Source organism: Lepidochelys olivacea (assembly GCF_965140295.1).
Source record: "Lepidochelys olivacea isolate rLepOli2 genome assembly, chromosome: 7".
Classification (NCBI taxonomy): domain Eukaryota; kingdom Metazoa; phylum Chordata; order Testudines; family Cheloniidae; genus Lepidochelys; species Lepidochelys olivacea.
The window spans coordinates 104,039,471-104,064,128 of NC_140417.1; the positions used below are offsets into that span (position 1 = coordinate 104,039,471).

The 24,658-nt window shown below is 38.8% G+C and overlaps 1 protein-coding gene across 3 annotated transcripts in view; it reads left to right on the plus strand.

Annotated features, from left to right (window-relative positions):
• UROS (uroporphyrinogen III synthase) overlaps positions 1-24,658 on the plus strand; it is a 34,624-nt gene that overhangs the window by 361 nt on the left and 9,605 nt on the right. The window contains exons 1-6 of one of the 3 annotated variants that reach the window (XM_084633825.1): positions 3,930-4,004; positions 4,960-5,048; positions 6,555-6,638; positions 13,018-13,114; positions 17,712-17,786; positions 20,176-20,250. In XM_084633825.1, coding sequence (XP_084489951.1) covers positions 4,986-5,048; positions 6,555-6,638; positions 13,018-13,114; positions 17,712-17,786; positions 20,176-20,250 — 394 coding nt within the window. In that variant the 5' untranslated portion in view covers positions 3,930-4,004; positions 4,960-4,985. Of the gene's footprint in view, positions 1-3,929; positions 4,005-4,388; positions 4,589-4,959; positions 5,049-6,554; positions 6,639-13,017; positions 13,115-17,711; positions 17,787-20,175; positions 20,251-24,658 lie in introns of those variants that run through there. The other 2 variants (XM_084633826.1, XM_084633824.1) reach the window with 2 other exon arrangements.

Here is a 24,658-nt window from a genome sequence, read left to right on the forward strand (position 1 = left end):
CGAGGGCACGGTCTGCGGGACACGGCAGGAAAAATACCGGCTCTGCGTCTTTGTGTGACGCCCAGGAGCTTGACAGCAGGTGGACTCCGCAGAAGAGCCCGGCCTCCCTGTGCAGAGTCTGAACAGCAGCCACTCTGTTCCCCGGTGTTTGCAAAACCAAAGGGGTTTAAAGGGTATGAGTTAAAAAAAAAAACCAGCTCTCCTTTGTGTTTGTTTCTGTAATTTCGTAATCCTGGGAGGTTTCTAGTGATACGTGGCATCTTACATGGTAGATAAAACCTGAATTTCTAATGTAAAAATCAAGCAGAACCCTCCTATCCTTCGCTTTTTAGGCCTCCTTTATACATCATAAAGAAGCAAAAAAAAAAAAAAAAAGGGGGGGGGGGCAAAAGCCCCTTCCTTTGCAGATCACCTTATACAATTTACATTAGCACTGAAAGACAATCATTGTAATGATGGCATTTTGGAAGATTGGCTTTAGTTACTTGTTTTAAGGCAGGGGTAGTCAACTACTTTTTGTCAAGGTCCAAATTTCTTGATCAAGGTCCAGACTCCAGAGAAAATAACAAAAAAAAATAAGTAAATAAAAAGATTTTGGAGTCTGTTCAAAAAGCATCTGGCAGTCCAGATTTGGCCCACGGTCTGTTTTAAGCATTTGACTTTTAGGCAAAGAATTGGCAGTGGGAACCTTTCTGCTTCATTTCCGATTTCCAGATGTAAATCAACAGCTGCTGAGTAAATGGACTTCATTTTCCATTGATTCTTCTTTACAGAAACTTTTTTTAATGTTGGTCACAAGTTTGTGTATATCTCTTGAGAAATATGTAAAGGAGCGTAATGTTTAAGTATATGTGGGAACAGACTGAATATATTGCCAAGGAAGTTGTGTGTATTATTCATGTATTTCCACCATTTCTAGGGTACATAGGACTCTTCTATACACCAGAAATGTCTCATGGGGTTCTATACTTTTTCAGTTTATTCAGCAGGAATCCAGCAGTTCAGAATAATAATTCATTAGCCAATTTCAAGGGCTCCTTCTCAGAGTCTCAAGGGCTTGAAGATTCCATTATAAATACAGATTATTATTCCTGTGTCTGTGGCACCTATAACACATTGTAATAAGCCGCAAAAGATGTTACTTTTAAAAAGTATTATTTCTAAAGAAAATCCCAATTTATAGTTTAAGTACTGATGGTATATTCCCTTAGTCATGGGACTACAACTTCAGCAATAACAGCTGTTTCAACATTTCTGGTTTGGGAATACCATGTTCAACATGCATATTTGCCCACATTCAGCTTCTTGGCTGTCTATACTCATCCCCATCTGTTACGGTGGCATTGTGCCTACACTTATGGTGATGTCAGTTGTCCTAGGGCATAATTGCTAAGAAAAATGAGTTTGGATAGGCTGTATCCAAAACAATGCAAGGTTTGTCTCTTCTATGGGACATCCCTGCTGCGAGAGAGCATTGCCATACTGGTGTATTATATCACTTCATATTTTATCATACATGTCAATATATTTGCCAAATAAACCTGCCTGAACTGTGAAAGAAAAGACGACACAAGGTTCAGAGAGGTTTGTAGCTGCTTTTACAGCAGATGCACTAAAGCCCCTCAAAGGACACTAGCATGGCATGACAAATATTACAGGAGTGCACAAAGCCGCAGCAACTCTTGCGCAAATTCTGTTTTCAGTCACACACTTTGCAATCCCTTTGAAGTCAATAAAGTAGCTGCTTTCTGGCAGAAATTAAAGCAAGCCAAAGACATTCTTGGTATCAGGAGCAAGCAGGCTTACTCAAAGTAAACCAGGTGGCTGAGTCCAAAACATAAGTTGTGTGTTTTCTGTGTAAAGTGGGCATTCAGCTAATTGCATATTAGAGTAGTTTGTGATATAAGACTTTTCCCAATAATTTTTCTATAGTTTTAATATATATTTTGCCCACAAGAACTAAACAGTGGAATTCATTTGATAGTTGGAAGCCTGTAATAAGCTTATAAGTATGGATGCTTACCTGTTTATTATTATTCGGTATTTGACAGACAACAGGCTACATGACAGGGAGATAATTTGGTTTTGACTACATCCAAAACATCAGTGACAACTCCCCTCCTTCCAGAATGCACCTGAATCAACTTTATGATTTCATTCTGGGGTTTTATAGCTCTAGTTTGGCTTTTTTACTCTTTCCTAGTAGAATTATTGCCTTGGGAGGATTTTCATTTTTTCTTAGATTTACATTTTTGATGATTTCATTCTTAGTATTATTAAACATTATGTCTTCAAAGAGGTGAAAGGATTTTTTAAAATGTCATTGTATGTATGTCATCTATTATTTAAAGTATGTAATTAGTGATGTATATTTTGGAAAAGTTTGTAAGTTCATATTGTGGTCAGAGTTTAGGTAATTTATGAAGTGTGTGTGTCACTATTGTTAAGAGAATGTGTGAACTGTAAGGATATTGGAGTACATATGTATTTCCTTAATAAATATTTCAATACTCTCTAAGGCTTAGACTGTTGGATTTTTTAATTGTAATGTTCTTTTTATGTAATTTATATAACAGTTGTAGTAACTACTGGAACAACTTTTAAGAGTAAGTTAAAGATTTTGTGTGTGTATTTCCTATGTTTAAAAAAAAAAGAAATATGAAAGAAAAACCCAGCAACATGTATACTCACAGACAGACAGAGAGGCACATACCCTCCCGAGGGCTTGATGAAGTCTGCCAAAGTTGAGACCTACTTCATTAGTCTATGTAAGAGAATTTGGAGCAGAGCTGTTCTCCTGTGTATCTTATTTGGTCTGTCAGCGAACTTGGGCTTAGATCTTCCCCTGATATACTGCCTCCTGTGGACTTGCTAATGTCTGCAAGAGGAGAGCTGTGCTATAGGAAATTTAATAAATTATTCCAAAAATGGATTCTCCTTCAGGGAACTTTAACAACTCTGCCAGTTTCACACTGCATTGCAGTGCTTTAAGTTCATTATTATTAAGTGTTAATCTGTAACTGGTTGAAGTTTTGAAATGCTTAAATTTTTTATGGTGGGGTGGCTAGTGGAGATCGAGTCAATAGCAGGAAAGATTGTTAATGCCTTTAGTTTCAAAATCAAAATTCTAATAACCTATACTCTGCAGAGGGGTATACAAAACTTTGTTTATTTTGACTTTGGGGTTTATGGAATTTTTTTTCAAAGTTATATATGGATGAAAAATCACAAGAACACTTATTTTTCAAGAAAAAAAGTTCTGTGTTTGACACTCCCCAAAATATTTGCTCTCTCCTCTAAATTAAGCATAAAAATGTTCATGGGAATACCTTCTTCCTATGAAAAGTTAAAAGGATGTGTGTGTCAAAATTAGACTTCTTATCATGCAACTGTCATCACAACCTTATCTCAGGAGACATGATTAGCACCTAAACAATAGGAAGTGTTATTATGAGTTCCAGTCATGGCTCTGATATTGAATCCTCCTGTAGGAGAGAATCACTTAGGCCCCAATTCAGCAAAGTATCTAAGCTCATGCCTACATTTAAGCACGACTAGCTGGTCTCATTGACTTCAATGGGGTCTGATTTTCAGACATTGAGCTCCCATAGCTTCTGTTGACTTCATTTGGAAGTGTGTGCTCTGAAATACACATATTATAAAAATAAATTCCAAGATAAAACACTACTACATACACTTTTCTTCCTGGGGAGAGGATGAAAGAATAAATGTGACAGATGTTAGTTATGTAACTTAGTGCAGGGGTTCTCACAACACATTTTTTGGAGTCCTCAGAGTGTGGCCACCAACTCTTGCTGACGGCCACTATGACAATTTTTCCGAAAAACTTAATTAACTTCAGGAAAAAGAAATAAATATGCACACATACCTGTCCAAATCATTGTAATGTATTTATGTAGGGTTGTTGGGTTTTTTGCAGATTCAGGAACAACAACAATGTACAGTTCTTTACTGGACCTAAACAGAATAGAAACACAAATAAGGTGCTCTGCATGTTCTTGTCTTTTTTCGTAGTTGTTGCTTTTGCTTTTTTTGTTTCTGTTTTTTTCTTTTGAATAGAATTGCTAGCTAGTAAGTCTGCTTCTGTGAAAAATTATATTTGTATGTTTGTTAATATCACTTTTCACAGCAGCAGACTTGTTAGCCAGCTGTGAAGCAGTGAAAAGTGATATTAACAAACATACAAATATCACTTTTCACAGCAGACTTACACAGCCTTGGCAAGCCAGGGGACAAATTAAGCCTTGGATAGGATGGTGGGTAGTGAGGCATTGGGGGCCAGGGGTGATGGGGTGGATGGGTCAGGGGCCGAGAGAGGCAGCGGGGGCCAGAGGCAATGAGGCAGGTGGTGAGCCTGAACCCCAGTTTCCAGACGCTGCCGCCATGTGGCCGAAGCTTGCTGCCTGCCACCCGGGGCTGAAGCTGGAAGCCTGAGTCCCACTGCCCGTGGGAAGGTGGGGAACTCGCACCGGCTGTCAGCTCCTCCTGTGTTTGTGGCTCCAGAGTGGGACAGGGCCCAGCCTCTACTTGCAAGCCCAGAGGAGGGGCTCAAATACCATGTGATGAGGTCAGTATAAGAACCAATATAGAATAGAATAGCAAAGCTGTCAGAGGATGCTCATTATATTACTATGTTAATATGTTACTGAAATCATTATTCCTTTTTAAAAGTGTTTTCTTTCAAAGTTCTTTCTTTTTGTTGGTTTTCATTGTCGTTTGTTTCTCTGTAAGTGGTATCATTAAAAACCAACATGCTTTTTGCTGGCCTTATCAGGGTGGGTGTTCACTCCCAGAGAATGTTCGTTAATTGCTTACTCATTGTGTAAACGGTAGTGCATCTGTCAATTATCCTGTTTCTTGTGATGCATAACTTTTACTGGCATTGTACAGGGAGAAGTCCTCTAGATCTAATTTAGATATTCCTTTGTTGTGTTTCAGTGATCTGTGGCCAGTTTTGGTAAACAATGAAAGTTCTGTTACTGAAGGATCCCAAAGACAGAGACTCAGGACCAGATCCATATATTCAAGTAAGTAACATAAGGGTGGGGGAAGCTATCCTTTGCCTTGTTTCATTATTAAATTAATAATAATAATAATTACCAATTAAACAAGATTAATGTGATTGGGTGTTACAAAACTAGGAAAAAGTGTTTCAAATGTTAGTATCCATTGAGAAAACTAACTTTCCAGTGTAATTTGCACTATTACAAAGAGTAGTTTTAGATATGACAGTTAATGTTCTTAGCTAAGTAATAATCCATTGTTATTGAAGTTAGTTTTAAACTGCGTAAATGACTAAATATCAGTTTGCTTTCATATAGATCAGAATTAGGATTACAGTATTTTGTAATTGTTACAAACAATTGTTAGCAGTCTCCAGTGAGAGTCCAAGAACATAAATGGATACTTAAATACCTTTTACCCCTATAATTGGCCTTATCTCTGCAAACCATATTCATGTGGGCAGTTCTTACTTGTGCAGATAGTCCCACTGGCTTTAATGAACTTCATATACATGTAACAATTTGCAGGATTGGGCCCTTAGTAGTAAGGCACATCGGTAGTGAGAGACCGCTTATATCAGGGGTGGGCAAACTACGGCCCGCCGGCTGGATCCAGCCCATCAGCCATTTTAAACTGGCCCTCAAGCTCCCGCTGGAAACTGGGGTCTGGGGCTTTCCCCGCTTCAGTGCTGCAGGAGGGTCGGGGCCGCTCCATGTGGCTCCCGGAAGTAGCGGCATGGCCCCTCTCTGGCTCCTACATGCTCCAATGGCCCTGTTCCAATGGCCCGGTTCCAATGGCCCCCTCCGGTGCTCCAATGGGAGCTGCAGGGGTGGTGCCTGCGGATGGGGCAACATGCAGAGCTGCCTGGCTGTGCCTCGGCATAGGAGCTGGATCAGGGACATGCTGCTGCTTCTGGGAGCTGCTTGAGGTAAGTGCTGCCTGGAGCCTGCACTCCTGAGCCTCTTCCCAACCCCCTGCCCGATCCCCCTCCCACCCTCTGAACCCCTCAGTCCTAGCCCATAGCACCCTACTACACCCCAAACTCCTCATTCCGAGCCCCACCCCAGATCCCACACCCCAACCAGAGTCTGCACCCCTGTCCGCACCCCAACCCCCCACCCCAATCCAGAGCCCTCTCCCGCACCCTGAACTCCTCATTTTTGGCCCCACCCCAGAGCCCTCACCCCCTCCCACACTCCAACCCCAATTTTGTCAGCATTCATAGCCCACCATACAATTTCTATTCCCAGATGTGGCCCTCAGGCCAAAAAGTTTGCCCATCCCTGGCTTATATTGTACCTGTTTAATGGATAAATAGAGGGCCTCAGTCTCCAGGGCTGTAAGTACAATATCTTTCAGCAGCACTAAATTAATCAACAACAAAAAAACCAAAAATTCCATAGATAGTTTTGGATTTTAGTTCAGAAAAGTAGTTGAATAGTTCTGTTGCCAAATAGCCCATTCTTATAAATATAAATAGACACTATTTGTGATGCATTCCAATGACTAGATATACTTTTTATCCATAGGAATTAGGATTATACGGATTTGAAGCAGCTTTAATCCCTGTTTTGTCATTTGAATTTGTGTCTCTTCAGACTTTCTTTGAAAAGGTAAGCTTTCAACCTTGTAGTAGTCCTGTTGGAGAAATTATGCCCTATGACTGCCAAGCTACAAAGACTAATCCTGATTCAATAATACCTTCTCACTGCTTTCTGTATTGCTGTTTCTCTCCTGAATTGATAGGGAGTTAAAGAACTTTTCCACAACTCCAGTCCCCTCCTTAGGTATATACCTTGTTAGTCTCATCCCTCATTGCCTAATTGGACCAAAAAGCTGCTACTAACGATGGTGAAGAACTTCACTGAGCATACCAAACTTGTCTCCCTGACATCCTTAGATGATGTAGTCCCTTCTCTTGTAACTAACCTGACAGATTCAGCTGGGATGAGCTATATCCAGTCTTGCAGTGACTATAATACTAGGTCAGTTGCCTAGAAAACTTTGCCATGGAAGTGTATCTGCTGCCTAGTTAGAAAACAGGCTTGAATTTAGAACTCTCTTTCTTGCTCTCCAAACGAGTGGGGGCTAGGACAGGGGTTCTCAACCTTTTTCTTTCTGAGCCTCCACCCCAACATGCTATAAAAACTCCATGGCCCACAACAACTATTTTACTGTATGTAAAAGCCAGGACCAGCATTAGGGGGTAACAAGCAGGTCAGTTGCCTTCGGCCCTACAAAGCTAAGTTGCTCCGGCTTCGGCTTCAGCCCTGGGTTGTGGGACTTGGGGCCCCGGGCTTCAGCCCCATGTGGTGGGTCTTTGGCTTTCTGCCCTGGGTCCCAGCAAGTCTAATGCCGGCCCTGCTTGGTGGACCCCCTGAAACCAGCTTGCGGGCCCCCCAGGACACCCTGGCCCCTGGATGAAAACCATTGGGCAAGGAGATGGCACACTTAGTGGTTTGAGCTGCTCATCAGTGACCTCTGTTTGTTAAGATCTGACTGTGCTTTCTTCTATGCTCCTGCCTACGGCATAGTGTGCTGTAACACCAGGATTTACATAAAGGAAGGTATATGTAGGAAGGTGGATTTATGCAAGAAAAAGATAGGCCTTCGTAAGAACTTGTTTGTATGATATGAACCACCTGTCGCCTAGATTCTAAGGACAGTGTTTTCTGTTCTAGTTTCCCTACCTGACGGGTGCCCAATGGTGTGTTCCACAGAATGCTCTAAATAATGGGGATTTTATGGACTTGAGAGAGGAGGGAAGGACCATGTGAGCTGGAGAAAGAAACAGAAAAGAAATGTGTTTAGTAGGGCTGGTTGACATTTTTCGTTTTGAAACATTTTGCGGACAAAAGATGGTCCTTTTCCTAAACTGAAAACTTTCACAAAAAGCTTTTGGGTTTTTTTAAGATTTTCCGTTTTACTTTATTTTTTTGTTGAAATTGAAAGTTTCAAAAATTTTAATTATTCATTGTTGCTCCCTCTTGCCCCTCCATTTTGTCATTAAATTAATCATAGCTAGGTTTTTGGGGGAGGGAGAGTGTCACTTTTTCATTTTTCTCTTAGCCACTCTAACTTTTTAAAACTTCTTTATCTTGGAGAAGCTAGAGTGGCAAAAGGAAAAATGAAAATTCAGACTCTTCAAAAACTGGAGACGTTTGAGTAATTACTGTGGCAGAATTAGTTTCATTTTTTCTTTCGCTATTTTACAACTTTTCAAAGGTTAGGAAAGAAGAAAAGTTAATGACAAATGCACATAATTTATTTTATGGCACCTGGTGGCAAAAAGTGAGAGGAGGAAAACAAATATTCAGACATTTTTAAAAGGTATTTCCTGAAAATTTGTGGGGAGGGAAGTGAGAAATGGATCCAGTTTGAACCCTGCAAGCTAGAAACAACTTCAAAATTTTCAGTTCATTCTCATAAAATGGATTTTCTTTCCGGTATTTTTTTTAAACCCTCTACTCTTATGTTTGTTTAGAAATTCTTATTGAGTCAGTTGCCAAGCACCTGGGCCTGTTACATGATTATTAAAACTAAAAAACAAATATAAACTTTTTAATTAAACTGTAATGGAAACCACCTCTTTGTAACAAAGCCCCTTAATCCCTAATGACAGCCAAAAAGTTTTCAAAACCTAGAGCTAAAACTCAGTCTTTTACTTTATTCTGTAAAGTTGGTTAAGTTCTGGCTGTGGTGAAGTACTTAAGGGGAAAGTTCTTGAGGAATGGATAAAAATAAAGTGAAAAACATCTGGGCATGAGTTCTGAAACACATTGGAAGAGCTGTTCATCCCACAGAGGAAGACTCCCCTTAGAATGCATTTGTTAAATTAGAGGATCATCTCATGCAGAAGCAATCCACTTTTCAATATACTTGAGGCAGATAGGCAACTTTCTGCAATATCTTTGGGAGACCCTTTTGTATTAAATGTATGAATGGTACCTCTCTGGGCCAGAGATTGTATGCTTTCCGAGAGGTGAGGGTTACCACGGCTCCTTCAGGAACTGAAATCAGTAAGGGATGATGAGCACAAATCATTCAGTTTATAACACCTCCAGAAAGGTACTACCACCAAGGGAGGCTTGCATATTCTGGTTCTAACTGGATTTTCCAGAGGCCAACAGACAAGAAAGTACTTTTGGATAAACAGCCCCATCTTAAAATAACTCAGGGCCTTCATTCTGGTTCTTGATCTAAAGACTGAATTTGCACCCATGTGGAAAACCTAGTTGTCAGGTTTGAAAGACTGACATTACCAGTGACCTATGTTGAAATTGGGGGTGACCCTGGTAAACTTTATAGCATGTGTGTACGTTTTTTTTGTTGTTGTTTTTATATGCTTTCTTTTTGATGATTTTACCTTAATAATAAATGTACTGGCTTAGAAGGAGCTGTGGGGTAATTTGTAAGTGCTGGCAGTACACTGGCCATATCCCTCAAAGAGGAAGCAAAGGACAGGCACTGACCTTTTAGGCAGACTGGCTTACTGAGGTATTGCAATATAAAGCTGGGAGCTGTTCAGCCTTAAAACCCCCAGGTCAGAAAGGAGTGAGACACTGGTTTCCATCCAGGAGAGGTGATGGCTGGAAGCCAGAAACTCTTGAGGGAGCATGGTGGAGAAATGTAGCTGCAGTTACCCTGAAACTTTGAAATACGGCTTCATAGTTTTCCAACCTGATGCTGGATTTAGACTTATACATTATGAGAGTTTACATCTAAAATGTTGTGACACTCTGTACCTCGAGGAGCACCCTGTAGCCCGCAGATTCATCATCTATATATAATTGTGATATTGCATATAAAGCATGCCACGTGAGGTATCAGAGGAAAGGTTATGATCTTCTGAAACCCACTGTTGCATCTAAATATGTATATCATCAATGCATATGAAGTTATGAGAATTGTGTTGTATGATTGTCACTAAAATATGCTGTGGGTTTGGGAAGCGTCCAGATACTAGCTCCCCAAAGACAAGGAGGGGATAACCAAAGCCCAGGCGGGTATCCAACAACCATCAACAGCCATTGTCAGGCAAGGCAGTTACAATTCAATGGCTCACTTGCACAAGGCCACACCAGGGGAATTACTTAACCTTGCCTGGGGACTCAGCAATGCCCACCGACATGGCTGGATTAGTGTTCTTCAAGCACATGGATTAAGGGTATAAAACAGAACACAGGGGCCCCATGCTTTGCCCTCTCTCCTCCCTGCACCTATGCTGCAAGCAGCAAGGAAAGACACTCAGAAGACTGAAGATTCCAACAGAGGAAACTGGCCTAGGTTTCAAGGGTGAAACCTTTGTCATATGAACTGTAATATCCAGTAAGGTGAGAAAAACTGCTTAATCTAGATGTTGCCCAGTCTAATAGAGTTGAGAGTTTAGATTACGTGCTTGTATTTTCTTTTCTTATGGTAACCACTCTGACTTTTTGCCTATCACTTATAATCTTTTATAATTAATAAACTTGTTTTACTGTTTATCTTTACCATTGAGTTTGCCTGAAGTGCTTGATAAATCGGCACAGGTTTACAGGCTGATGTATTTCCACTTTCCATTGATGAAGTGGTGAACCAATTAATACACTTACATTGCTCAAGAAAGGGTGTAAACAGTGCAAGACGGTATATTCCTGGGGTACAAGGCTGGGAGCTGGGGGGGATTTGCCAGGTGCCTTTCTCTTTGTGATTCATGAGTGGCTCTGGGAGCATTCATGCAATCTAGCTGGGTGTGGGGCTCCACATGTGGTTGTGCTGAGTGATAGTGCCTGGAGGGGTTTGCTGGTTGTCACTAGCAAAGCACTGTGAGGGATAGCCCAGGCTTGAGAGTTAAGGGGGCACAGGGGTCCCACAGTCCCAGGCTGCACCCTGTCACAAATGTATAAAGTTGCAGTAGAGTGAGTAGCTTAAACTGAGCAGCAGAGTTGAAAATGATGAAAAACCATATAGAAGGAGTGTATTGGTCCTGTATACATTATGTTACTGTCACTTAAGTCTTAGTGAATGCATTAAATACAGAGCCTTTTTCTATAGAATAGCTCTTTCAATGTGCTTTGAGAAATCATGCTCAGGCTTAGACAGTATTCACATCTGTTCCCCATCTGAACTCTGGCAGGGCCTGTTAGTCAGCTGAAGAGAGCTTTAAATGCTAGCTGGTTCAAAGAAAACAATGAAAGGAGACTCGTGATGGATGTTCTGGTTATATAGCTCTCAATTTGACAAGGGGGATTTCTCCTTCCCTCTCCTCTGCCCCTGGGCTGGAGGCAAAGATATTTTTAAATTACAATTGTTTTAAAGTTTGGGAAACCAGGTTGCTGAGGGTCATCCCTAGCTGTGTGAGAATTTCTCTAGCGCCAGGCAAGTGATCTTACTGTCCATGAACATATTGAGGCTGCAGCACCTCTCGTTCCAAATGCTTGCTGTACATGCACAGTGTGTTTTCTAAATGTTTATGGAAGTTACTGTGGGGCAGCTCATTAGCACAAGTTCTGCACTTACACATACTTTACCATATCCTGCAGCTGCAGAACTAAAGACTTGAAAAAAACAAACCCCTTACTATGATACAAACTAATTAGCAGTGAATGAGTTGGCCAGTTATGAATCTAATATACACAGCCAGGGTTATGAGGCATGGGTGATCCCAGTTATATTCTACTTGAAAAAGCCCTAAGCTAGTGCTTTCTTTGCAGCTTCAGTAATATTAAATACACTTTATGAGGGGGTTAAATGAAACAAACAGCTTTTGTGAAATCCTGGTTTCACTGAAGTAAATGGGAGTTTTGCCATGGACTTTAGTGGGGCCAGTATTTAACCCTACTTTAAATCCTATCCCTTTTTATTCTCAGAGTATGCAATATACATGCGTTTGTTATTAGTATTTTGTGTTGTAGATCTTTATATGATCTCTGATTGCTAACCCAAATTTATCTATAAGCCTCAGACATCCGACAGTCCTAATTTTTATTTTATCATCTGTAAAGAAATCATATAACTGAGATGATAGAAAATGCTATTTATGCTAAAGAAGTTTTCCCACATTATTTGAATATTCGTTATTTGTGTGTTCTATATTAGGGTTATACACCTGCAGTAGGTTCCATACAGAGCCATTTTCAGGATTGGGCGCTTAGTTGTTAAAACATATCTTAAACAATTGCCCTGTACTCCTATATAAGATGAGTATTTTACACTTTTAATGCCAGGTTTTGAAAAGAGCTCAGCACCCAAAAGCTCCCATGCAGGAACCTAAATAAAGAAGTGAGATTTTCAAAAGTGCTCAGTACTTTTCAGCCCCCCATTACGCTAGAACCAGAAGGGGGAAAAAGTGTCTTTAACAGCTGTCTTGCCCTGGGCTTCAAATTTTGTGCTGCACCCACAAAATTGCACACTTGATGTTCTCTCTACCATTTTAAAAATTATTTTGTTTAAAATTTGAGATACATAGTTTTGTGTTTTCCTTGTTCTTACAAATATCCAGGGATATTTACTTAAATGCTGAGTTTAAATTTGTAATCTGTTACTTTGTTCAGACAAGGCCTACAATTATTAGGGTCCACCAGAAATTTTTTGGTTGGTGTTGTTTTTTGCATAGACAGTCAGTAATCTGAACTATTCTTCACCCTGGCAGTGAGGCAAGCACCTGCCCTCATGATACTTTCTGAGTTACTGCTAACAATAATTATTAGCTTCCCCTGTAAGAATTTTAAATCCATCATATACTTTTCTCACATTCCAGTCTGGTGAGAAGAATTTATGTCTGTTCCTATATTCAGATTTCAGAATTAACGTTGTCTTGTGTGAAAGTTTGAGTTAACCTGAATTCAGTGTTATAAATCTCATTAATATTTCTGCTACTTTTATTAAGTGATCAAAATATTTGACACTTTGGACTGTAATTTTCATATTGTAAAATTGTAACATTCACTGTATGTTTTTTGAACTTCCCAGAGTTTATCTAAATATATTTTCTAAATTGTTTTTTGGTAGCTCTCTCATCCAGATAGTTATGAGGGTTTAATTTTTACCAGTCCAAGAGCAGTAGAAGCTGCCAAGTTATGTTTGGGAGAGAATAGTAAAAATGAAGGTAAGTGCAGATTTATATCTTTGGTTCTGTCTTTTTAAATGAAGTTTTATAAATTTCATTCTCTCGCCCACCAGAAGCTACTTAGTGTGCATGTATGGGTATATTTAAAAAAAAAATTATCTAATAATTGACTTTGAATATTTAAAGGCACCACGCTGCTTTATGCTTAGGTGAGCTTTCACATGTAGAGATTGTTTGTTTGTTCCCCCCCATAATAATATTTTTCTAGTTATTATAACAAAAATAACTGAGTGCAAATAACTCTAATTAGACTTCATTTTTTCCCATGAAGTGAATGAAAGTTATTCTTCTTAGTAATGCTAGGACAGTAGTAAGCACCAACTAAGGAATCTGTTTCAGTTTTTAATATATAAAGGTATATTCTGGGACTGTACATAGGAGTTTGCTGAAAACTCTCTAGCCCACTAGAAACTGGCCATCCCATCATCATGCATGTATGATTCTCATGAAATCTTACTTGAAACAGTTTTTTCAAATCTTGAATATAAAATCTGTCATGTGGATTGAAAAGTAGCAAAAAGACAGTGAACAAATGATAATGAATAAACAGCAATGTACCAGGTTGGGTGGAAAAGTCTTGTGGAACATTATATAGAAATTGTCATACCAGATTAGATCAATAGTCTGTCTAGTTGGGTATTCTGGCTTTAACAGTGGCTAGTACAAGGTGCTTCAGAGGAAGGTGCAAGAAAGCATATAAATGGACAATTATTGAATAGCCTGCATATAGAGAGAGTTTCTTTCTATTCCCAGACAGTTAATAATTGGTTTACTCTCCATAGAACAAGGATATATACCCTTTAATATTTTTATCTAACTGTCCTGGGGTGCTCTACTCACTCCTGCAGATTAGCTCTGCCAGGCCAACTCCCCTTCCTGCAGTGTCACTCTATCACTCTCTCTGTGCCTCAGTCTCTCAGGACTCAACTGCTCTCCCTTTGTGGCTTGGCCCTCCAGCCAGGTCACTTTAGTATTCCCCTTCCCGGGTATCAGAGTCTCTCTGGTCTCACTGTCCCAGGCAGTCTTCCCATTCACTACCCCTTAACAGTGCCACTTCTCCAGCGGCTGGTAGGGGAACCCAGGCCCTCCCTCTATACTGGGTTCCAGCCCAGGGACCCTACAACAAGCTGTCAAGGTCTGCACAGTCCTGAACCTTACTGCTGTATCCCTGGGCTACATCCTACCTTACCCTACCCTGAGAGTGACTGTCGCCTCACTCTCTATATCCCCCATCTGCCCTCAGCTTCTGGGCTTTATACAGACCCAGTCTGTTCCTGTCCAGCTCAGCCTCATTTCTAATTAGTCCTTGCCACCTCCTTCAGGTGCCGCCTATGTGTTTAATTGGCCCACCTCGCCACCTTAACCCCTTCAGGCCTTGTGTGGAGTGGACATCCCTTCCCATTAACATAACTCTGATAGTTTTATAGTTAATGAGAACAATCTTATCCTTTTTTAAAATCATACTAAACTCTAGAACTCAATGTTTTATCTTCTGGCAATGAGTTCCACAGGTTAAGTATGTATTGTTTAAAAAGTATTTCCTTTCACAAGTTTTAAATGTATTTATCTTTTCATTTCAAATTATATCCCCCTTGTTTTTGTATTATGAGCAAGGGTAATTAGAAACACCTGACCTTCTCCATATTTAGGCTTTGATCATGCAAACATGAGTAATTTTACACATGTAAGTAGTACCAGCTCAGTGAAACTGTTCCTGTGTTTAAATGTTTGCAGGATTAGCATCTTAGATTTTAAGGTTTTTTGGGAAAAGACCATATCTTTATTTGTATTTGTACAATACTTATTACAGTTGGGCCCCAATTCTGATTCGGGCTTTTGAGCACTACTGGAATACATACATATTTTAAATAATTACATATACCTCTATCATGTTATCGGTCAGGGTGCAGTCCAGAGAAGTGAGGGGGTTGTATCACTATTTGCCCTGCAAACTGTGCGTCTTACAATGCTTTACTACTGTAGCTCCCAGTCTGGTATACTCGCAGCCAGCCTACAAGAATGCAGGTCACACCCTGAAGTGTCTGTGTTCTAGACAGCCCTGGTTCAGCAGCTCTGATCCCAGCAGCCTGATTACAGCCCCTCTCTGGCTTCCACCAGCCTTGGTTACAACCAGCAATGTGACCCCAACACACTTCCAATCCCAAATTTTCCCAGACCCATGTGCTGTGCACTGTCCTGCCCTCTCCTGGACAATTTAGAGGAACAAACAAACTTTCTTATTTCTTTGAAGACACAAAATCACATCACAGCTTATTTACTTAAATGAGGTAAATACACCTTTCCATTTAAACGCAACACTTAAGTTGGTTTATAGTAAAAATAAAACAAATTTATTAACATAGGACGTAGGCCAAGTGATGCCAAGTAAATGAATAAAGTTAGAAAGGGTTACAAGCAAATAAAAGTGAAAACACACAGCTAAAAGTCTAAAACTTAATCTAGAAAGGTACAGGCCTTGTTCAACATGGTTTCTCACCTATATTCAGTTTCCAGAGACTTCCACCCTTCCTTCCTCCCACCCCCCGTCTTTGGTGGAAGGATCCATGTTCTCAGCTTGCAGGAGCGCTGTTCCCTTCTGTCTGTCTAGTGATGGATGCCAAAGATGACTTCTGCCCTTGCTTATATTTTCCTAAATTCAATTAACTTGTTTCAAGAGGCAGGATGACCTCATGCTGTTTTTCCTTTCCTGTGGTCTTCCCTTCCTCTTGCTGATATCTAGGTAAATAGAACTTCCAGTATATCTGGTCACACCTTGCATAATTTAATTGGAGACAGGTAGACAGCTGTCTGCATTCCTATCTGGGGGAAAGGATGTTTCTCCCTTTGGTCACAGACAGGAAAGCCTAATATCAATGAGTATCCATAATTTCTTTTGTACTGTTAACACGTACAGTTCACATTGATATTAATCACTGTTGTGTCATGGGGTTTCATAAAAAGACCTCACTCTATACACTTTTATAATATAGTAATATTGTATACAATCAGTTAATTCAATTGCTTATCACTTGAGGTTCAGACCCCTGTCTTGATAGACTAATAAACCTTTTAAATGAATTCTTCTGAGGGTTACCCCTCAAAATAAAGTTTTTTCAAACTACAAGGAAGGCAACATGAAGTCTGGTCATAAAGGAAGCTCCATGCTCTTTCTTCCCCGTCTTGTTAGTTTAACAGCTTTGTTTACCTAATATGTAAAAGTGGACCTTCATTGTCTTTGCCTGAAGAACAGGCTGGTCAGAGAATCAAATACACATTCCTTTGTCTAAGGCAGACCTGTTTACCATCTCCCTCGACATACTTGGTTTAAACACACTTTAGTCATATTTCCAGCATATATTCATAACTTTTTGTACACACTCTGTGCATACATCATGCAAAAATGTTAATGATCAATGTGTTATTAGTTTTGAAATGAAACCTCACAAAGATATTTGTACAAAGATTGTTACAATAGTGTGTAGGGTCTGAATACAAGGTGTGTAGCATCAAACATGTCTCCTTTTATTCGGACTCCCGTGTAAGCTAATCAGTCTCAATCTTTTCAATATCACCTTATATGGAAGGCTTTCCTTTCTTCTGATTATTATTATTATTTTTTTTTTGCACAACTCTCTCTGGATCTTTTCTATTTCTATTAAGCCATTTTTTAAAAAAACTGAAGGGCAGAAATGAACTCAATATATTTCATGTGAGTCTGTACTGTTGTTTTATATAAGGCATTATAATAGGAGACCTATCAGATCTATCTCTGCTCAATCAGTTTTTCAGGAATTGGGAAGAGGAGGCTGGAGCCGAACAACATTGCTCAGTGTGAAGCTATAATTTAACTAACATATTTAGAAAGAAAAGCTATTTCCTAGCCACTTTATTTTGGGGTCTGCTTCTCTAGGATATTTTTTTTCCATATTGATAGATCTCTTTTTCTTTTTATTCAAAGCACAATCAGCGTATACATTTGTCGTCTTATTTTTATAAAATAATAGAGCTGTATACTGAAGTATTCCAGTGCATGAATATGGGATTTATTTACCATTCTTTGATTTGTTGGCATGAAATCTTCGATTTATTCTATGTCTAAGCTTTCAGTTTTATGACCGAATCTATACTGGATATCCTTATTGCGCAATTTGAAATTCATCAGTTTATCATGCACTTTTTGCTTTGGAATTCTTTTTCTTCTGCAAGTTTAACTGAGTTTTTATTCCTAGTTAATGTCAAAATATAAATGAGCATTACAAGTTACAGTTGATCTGGTACCATGCAAGTATCCATTAAAAATACTACTTAACACAAGTAATTGAAAACAGTTTTTGTTCAACCAAAGCTTTTTGAAGCATGTTATAGACTGTTTTTAGAGTGAACCATATATCTGATTTAAAATCTTTATTTTGTACACGTAGAATTGCTGACATTTATAGTGTAGTATTGGTTATTAGTATTTTGGTGTGCTCACAGATTTCTCAAGATAAATAAGCAATCTTTTGGGCAGAAGTCCAAATACTCTAGTGTTTATGCTGTATTGCCAAATGCTTACACATAATGTAATGTTTTACAGCCTGGAGAAATTCTCTACAAGAAAAATGGAATACCAAATCAGTGTATGTTGTAGGAAAAGCTACAGCTTCTCTAGGTAAGCCAGATTAAAGAAGAAACCCTTATACAAAGCAACCTCTTCAGTACAATTCTTGAAGCATTAACCTTAGCTCAAGGTTGCACAGAACAAAGGCATGAGAAGCTCCTTTTCATTAACAAGTGAAAGTTTCTAAAAAGTCAGCTTTATACATATCATCAGAACAACACCAGCTAAGGATATGGCCCTGGGGTGCACGTTATTTTCCCTATTATAATGCAATTGCGATTACATTAACGGTGATTTAAAAGATTAGTCAAAAAAAAAACAGGTATTGAATTTATATATATATTTTGTATGGATGAAATGCTGGTGCCATTGAAATCAGTGACAGAATTCTCATTGACTTCAAGGGGGTAGGATTTCACCCATTGTTTCTATGTTGTGATCCACCATCAGAGAGTTTAAAGAAATTGTATACATTGTTTTAATTATGTTGTACAAATAACTCATGCTGTGGACAAAGAATCCTTCTACCATATGTTGAAATCCTATTAATTGATAGCTAAGTTGTTTGCCTTTTGTTTTTGTTTTGAGAGCATTTCAAAGCAGCGGTAGGCTGGTAGCACAAATCAGCTATTATATAGTTCTCTTAATTGGAGTTTACTGCACTTTTTCAGTTTTATTAATATCAGTTTTATTTATTTACTTTATCTTTATTTTATAAATGACTTATTCAGTATACGGTTAGCTGAATTAATTTTAACCACTTTATCTAATGTGTAGATTCACTGTTTGTTCGTTGGCCTGATACGTTGGTTATAACTCTTTAACTCAGTGTTTATGTTTAAGTCTGACCTCGGTGTCCCATGCAAGTTCTACATTTCTTCTATTAAGATACTACATCACATAGGTAAACAAGATGCAACATAGGCCTATAAAGAGACAAGCAGCACAGTTTGATTCTCAGTTTTTTCTGCTACTGTTAGTTATTGTGTGTGTGGTTTTTAGTGTTATGGGTAACCAAAGTCTAAATCAGAAAGTGTAGAACATTTGACATTTAGCTGGGGTACTGCTGGATAAATCAATATTGTGTTATTTAAAGTGTACAGGACTGTGGGTTTTTTTCCTCCTGTTAGTTTGGCACATTTTAAATGATATGTTAATTTCATTTAAACCCGGTCTGCTTGTAAACTTCAGTGTGCTAGATGACATTTTGTTGTTTGAATTAGAAGATGAATTTATATGGCAACTGTTTTGTTACAAGTTGCATGATGTTCTTCATTAGCAGGTGTCAATAGCTATGTGATGTGATTGCTTGCACCTATCTCATTGCCTATACCACCTCAATTTGGTTTAAGTACATAGCCTGAGCAATTGTTCAGTTCCCTGCAAAAAATATCTTATAATCGCATGCCCATGAGGACAAGCAAGACTCCAAAGCTAGATACGGGGTTTCATTCCCCTCAGTATGACTGTATAAATCTCACTAAGTCTACCAGGATGTATATGAGAGCCTCAAGGAGACAAAAGATAGCTTAGCTTTGCATCAGATGTTTTGCTTTTGTGCAAGAGACCTAAAATGTTTAGTGATATTTAGCATATATGGATTAAATAAAAAGACTGATTCAATCTGATCCTGAATGGCTGCTTAGCATGGGGCTAATCTGGATTTAATTTCTAGAAGTGCAGAAGAAATTAATTTAACTGCACATAGAAGGTCACAGTTCACAGTACCAGTCAAGATAAAGAAAATAATATGGACCGAAAGGAAGCTTGAGCCAGTCGCATCTGACCCTTTTTAGTTAATTTGGGATTTCCACCATATATGCCTTTATGGTAAATAAGAGACATATTGTACTCTTGGTTTTCAGTTTTTTATCCTGCATTGCAGAGGGGAGCTACACACCTGATGAGCTATGTCTATATGCTCCGCAGGAGCACAGGTGCAATCACAGGGAGTGCACTCTGTTTTGTGCAGCAAGCCAACATGGGCACCTTTGCCCTCTGTAAATTTGGGGACCATGATTAAGGGTACGTTTTAGTCACAGGTATTTTTAGTAAAAGTCATGGACAGGTCACGGGCACTAAACAAAAATTCACGGCCTGTGATCTGTCCATGACTTACTAAAAATACCTTTGTCAAGATTCCTTCCGTGACCTCCATGATAGACTTGCAGCTTTACCCACAAACAGGCTCCAGAGTGAAGTTTAGATACTCAATAATCCCCCATGTTGCTCTCCTAAAGCAGTTCCCTCTGTGTGATCAAGGATCAAATCCTTAGGTGGTATGTTACTTAAAAAAATGATTCAAGAAAATCTAAAGGAAGTTCAGAAAAAGATGGATCAAGTTGGATCTCCTTTTTCCATTCAAGTGTTTCTGAAAATAAATTCAGATTGGTTGTCACATTCTGTCAAACAATATATTTCTTTGTTACTTTTCTTACAGTGGAGGAGATTGGCCTTGCTCCACAAGGAGAAAAGTGTGGAAATGCTGAAAAACTAGCTGGATACATTTGCGCAAGTATGCAGAAATATTTCAATTAAGGCAAATTTATTTTAAACTTATTTAAATTTGTTTTAAAGTACTGCACATAGTCTGTGTAGAGGTGTTCAGTAGAATCCTGAAACACCATTTGTTGGAATGCTTCAGATGTCCCCAACATGTTTTGGAGAAATAGGTTTGTGCTATACAGAATCCAATCAGTATATTAGTTTATAGGAAGTAAATGGTAATAATAATTATAAAATATTTTATGGTCCAACAGATAAAGTGGCATTTACTGACCCTATTAGCCATGACTTTCATAACATAATGAAAGGCAGAGCTGCAGATGTCGCCTGTTTATGTATCTTGGTGCAACTGGTATTCCATGTCCCCTTGATACTGACTTTCCTTGCTGCAGAATTAGACATTACCCCAAACCAAATGCGGCTGGCATTCCGCCCCTCACCCCATTGTCCAATGATTCAAAAGTAGATAAAGGGATAACCCTTTCTCCCTCACAATTAACCAGACAAGTCCCAAACGAGAATTGTTTTGAGAAAGTTATGAAAGCCGGGATGGGAGGAAGGTTCCAATGGAAAGTTGAACTTCGCTTTTGTTATGGTGAAAGCTGTAATGCGGGACTACTAACTACTTCTAACAGTATCAAACTCTTGTCTGTTCTATGTGATTTCAAGACAGCTGGTGCAAAAGCCAGTGCAAAATGCTAATTTAGAAAGCTTAGGTATTGTGTTTATTAGTTTTTGTTATACTGACCTGCATTGCATATAGCCATGATGTTAAATTGTTATGTATTGTATGCACAAATAGTGGGGAACCAACCAGCTCCATAATCAGAAATTTAAAGTATCAATTTTCCCTGTAGTAGTGTTTTTGAGAAACATGTTTAGGCCTGGTGGCTGATTATTGTTTATTGGGCAGCTGTAAGATAGAACAACTACAAGCTGTACAGAGATGTTTCATGATCAAACAGCTGGGATTCTAGACTTAGGAGAAACCTATGCCATAAGAGATAATTGCTAAGGAAGTGAGACTGGCATCAGAACTTCTGATAATATAGTGTTTAGGAGAGTTCATAATTGATGTTCATACTGACTTTAAAGTGTGTGCAAATTCAGATTGATATCTGCTTGATGAGATACTTAACAAAAGAAGATCAACAGATTTAGGCAGGAATTAATGTTAAAAAGGCTTTGAGATTTATTGCTAAATTGAGCTCTGTGTGTGTGCGCCAGCTGTAGAAGCTCTATAAGGTTGTACACCCAGTGTCTAGGTGCTCTGTACCCTAAGTCCACTGAATACTGAGTTTGTCCCTCTGCCGGCAATGCAAGGTATCAGGGAGTTAAGGAAACTGCACTGCAGAGTCTCAAAGAGATAGTGAAATTGAAGATTGGGGGAGATAGCCATTCAGCTGAAGAATTGCTTTTTACAGGCCAGGGAGATGAGAGCTTTCTGCTCCAAACATTGTGGGAGAGGGGAGAAAACATTGGTTTCGGTACACAGGCAGCATCCATCAATAGAACTGAGAATGACCCAGGCTTTGAAGTGTCATTTTATCTAACCAATAAAATGAAAATGGTCCACCTTTGGGCAGCCAGATGCAGAAACACAGATGGTGATTAGTGCAGTTATTCTAGCTGTTAGGTGAATTACTGTAGCTGCTGTCTTAAATACTTCATTACTTGACCACACCTTATCATCCTGCTGACTACATGTATCTTCTAGCGAGGTGCTACAATACTGTAGTGATGGACACGGGGTCAGAACCTAGACAGATTATTTTTTGGCCATTGGACATAACATTTGTTGTGGGTGGAGGGTTATTAGTACAGTCTTTCATGCACAACAGAAATTTATGTAGCTAAATGAAAAAGTGGGATTAGAGCTGTCAAACTTTTATTTACAGAGAGGCTACAATATTTTTGTTAAATTGCATAAGCAGCTTTTTAAATAAATTGAATCATCTTAATAATCAAGAAAAATAGCTGTGGACTTAAATAAAAAAAATTCTGGAAATGAAAAATGTAGTAATATTTTGGCCTATACAAGACTGCACAAGGCATAAAAGAACAACTCATGGTCCCTGTCCTAAAGATCATGCAATAGGTTTTCTATTTTTATTTAAGGTTTTCTCTGAGATTATTTTTTTAAAATGTGTGGGTAACTGTAATTTTGGATTATAGGTTAGTATTTGTGGATTTTGCAGAAAAGGTGCATTTTGAAGAGAATTTGAAAGAATTGAGGACAGATGTCTGGGCCATGTGATCTGAGAATGTGGGAAAAAATCATAGATTTAGGATATATGCAAGATAAGAAAAAAAAAAAGATCTGTAATACCACAGATTACTCTCCAGTGCCTGGAATTGTGACATTTTTAGGAAATCCAATAATAAGAAAAGACCTGAACTGCACAAAAGAAAAATGACCTTTAAGAGCTCTATTGATTGCTCCAAGACAGTGCTGTATTACAGAAAAGGAAGTCTTTATCTGACCCCAATAAATGACTGTACCATTGCAATGAGTACAACAGCAGCCCTGGAAAAAATAGAAGATTGACTACCATGCTGGTTCAAAAGTGATGAAAAGGAGGGAGGGCAAACTAGACCTTTGTTTTAAATTAAATCTAAAGAGATTTTTGGTTTGGCTGCTGCTTATATTTACTTTTAGGAAGATAACCTGCCCCCACCTGGGTGTGTCCATTAAAAGCACTGCCCTCTCCCCAATAGACTTTGTCTCACTCCCCCCTCTGTAAGCCCCTTCTCTTCCTCCCCGTGTGTTCTCTGTGGGTTGGAGGGACAGTGGATTGCTCTGCTGATACACTTATCCCAGCTTATTGTTCACTCTTCTTGGCCCGGCAGCTGCTTCCCTGTTCTGCACACACTTGGGCAGTGCAGAGCAGGGAGCTGGTACTGATAGAGGCAGCCAGATACAAAACAGTACCTTCTGGTGAGAGCAAGTGAACTACCTCCAGAACCAACAGCAGCCTCTGGAAGCCACCAGCAGGAAAGCAGGAACTGCACCTTTTACACCAATTTGGGAAAAATTCCTGGGCTGAGGGCAGCTTCTTGTTAAATCACAAGCAACATTTTAGAATACTACAAAATTGCAGGACTCTCAGTACACTTGCAAGAAATGCAATCCTGAATGTATCGTAACAATATAGAAAATTTCAATCAGTGGGGACTCCTGTTGCTGATGTAAACATAACCAAACTCAGTCTTATCAGGTTGGGTATAAATAGGGGCAATCAATTTATTAAATTGTTTATAACAACCTCTGAGGTAAGAGTTAAATTATAATAATGTCCTGAATCAATGTTTTCCATTATGCACTTATTAGTCAACTATTTCTTTTTGCTTATACATAAAATTACAAATAAGGAATTAATTGAGAAGACTAAATCTAGATAGAGCAGAAGATTGTATGTCATAAATATATGCTGTCAGCTCAGAAAAAAAACCTCTGAAGTGGTTACATTTCTTTTGTTATTCACTTTCTATGTCTTTGGTGCTGACTTTGGCTTAGCTAATCAGGAGAATAGATCAAATGGCTCCTTAATTAAATAGGTAGTTTCAGTCTGTTTTCAAGACAAATCTTTTTAGCTTTATTAGAATTTAATGTCTTTGTAGTGTTGATTATGTAAGTTAGAGGATGCTTCTGGGGCCAGTGTTTGTTACATTGTATATTGATACAGAGCTATCGAACTATTATTCTTTGCTTTGTAAACACAAGTCAAAAAGGATTAGTGTTACTTTACAGATATCACATTGGCATTTCAATTAACTGACATGAGCTTTGGTTGGAGTGATATTAATGTATTTTGCCTTTATCTCACAGAATACTCTTCTGCATTTCATCTCAATTTTTTGCTTCCTGTAATTTATTACAAACATGTCTCTGGGTCCTAATAAAACTTCAGTTTTCAATTAGGATATTCAGATCAATCTGTGTTGACTGCTAATAAGGTCCTTCGATTTGATTTTTACTATGGTGTCTGTTTTTTCCCCAGAGGCAACTCTGGTGCTTAATGCTGAAAACCAAGAATCTCCTTTCAGTGCTTAAAATAAACAACCCAATCTGTGGTTTATTGTTCTGATAGACTCCTGAAGAAAATTCTCTTTAAGGACCTCACTTATTTAAAAAAGAGTAATGTAGTTGTGCAGAATTTTGCCTCAGACCGTTGTGTGCCTCAGTATATTTTTTACACTAAGTATCCTATAAAAAAGCAAATGTGTGCACAATCTTTATTAGAATATGTCCACTGCTCAGATGTTGTTTAGTGCTGAAAAAAATCACAAGGAGTTTGTTGTTCCATTTAGGAAAAAAGGAAGATGGGTAATTTCCATAGTTTCATTTGCTTCTGACATGGACCCCCATTTCATTAAAATATTAATTCCCCAATTGGGATCTCTTTTCAGCGGTAAAA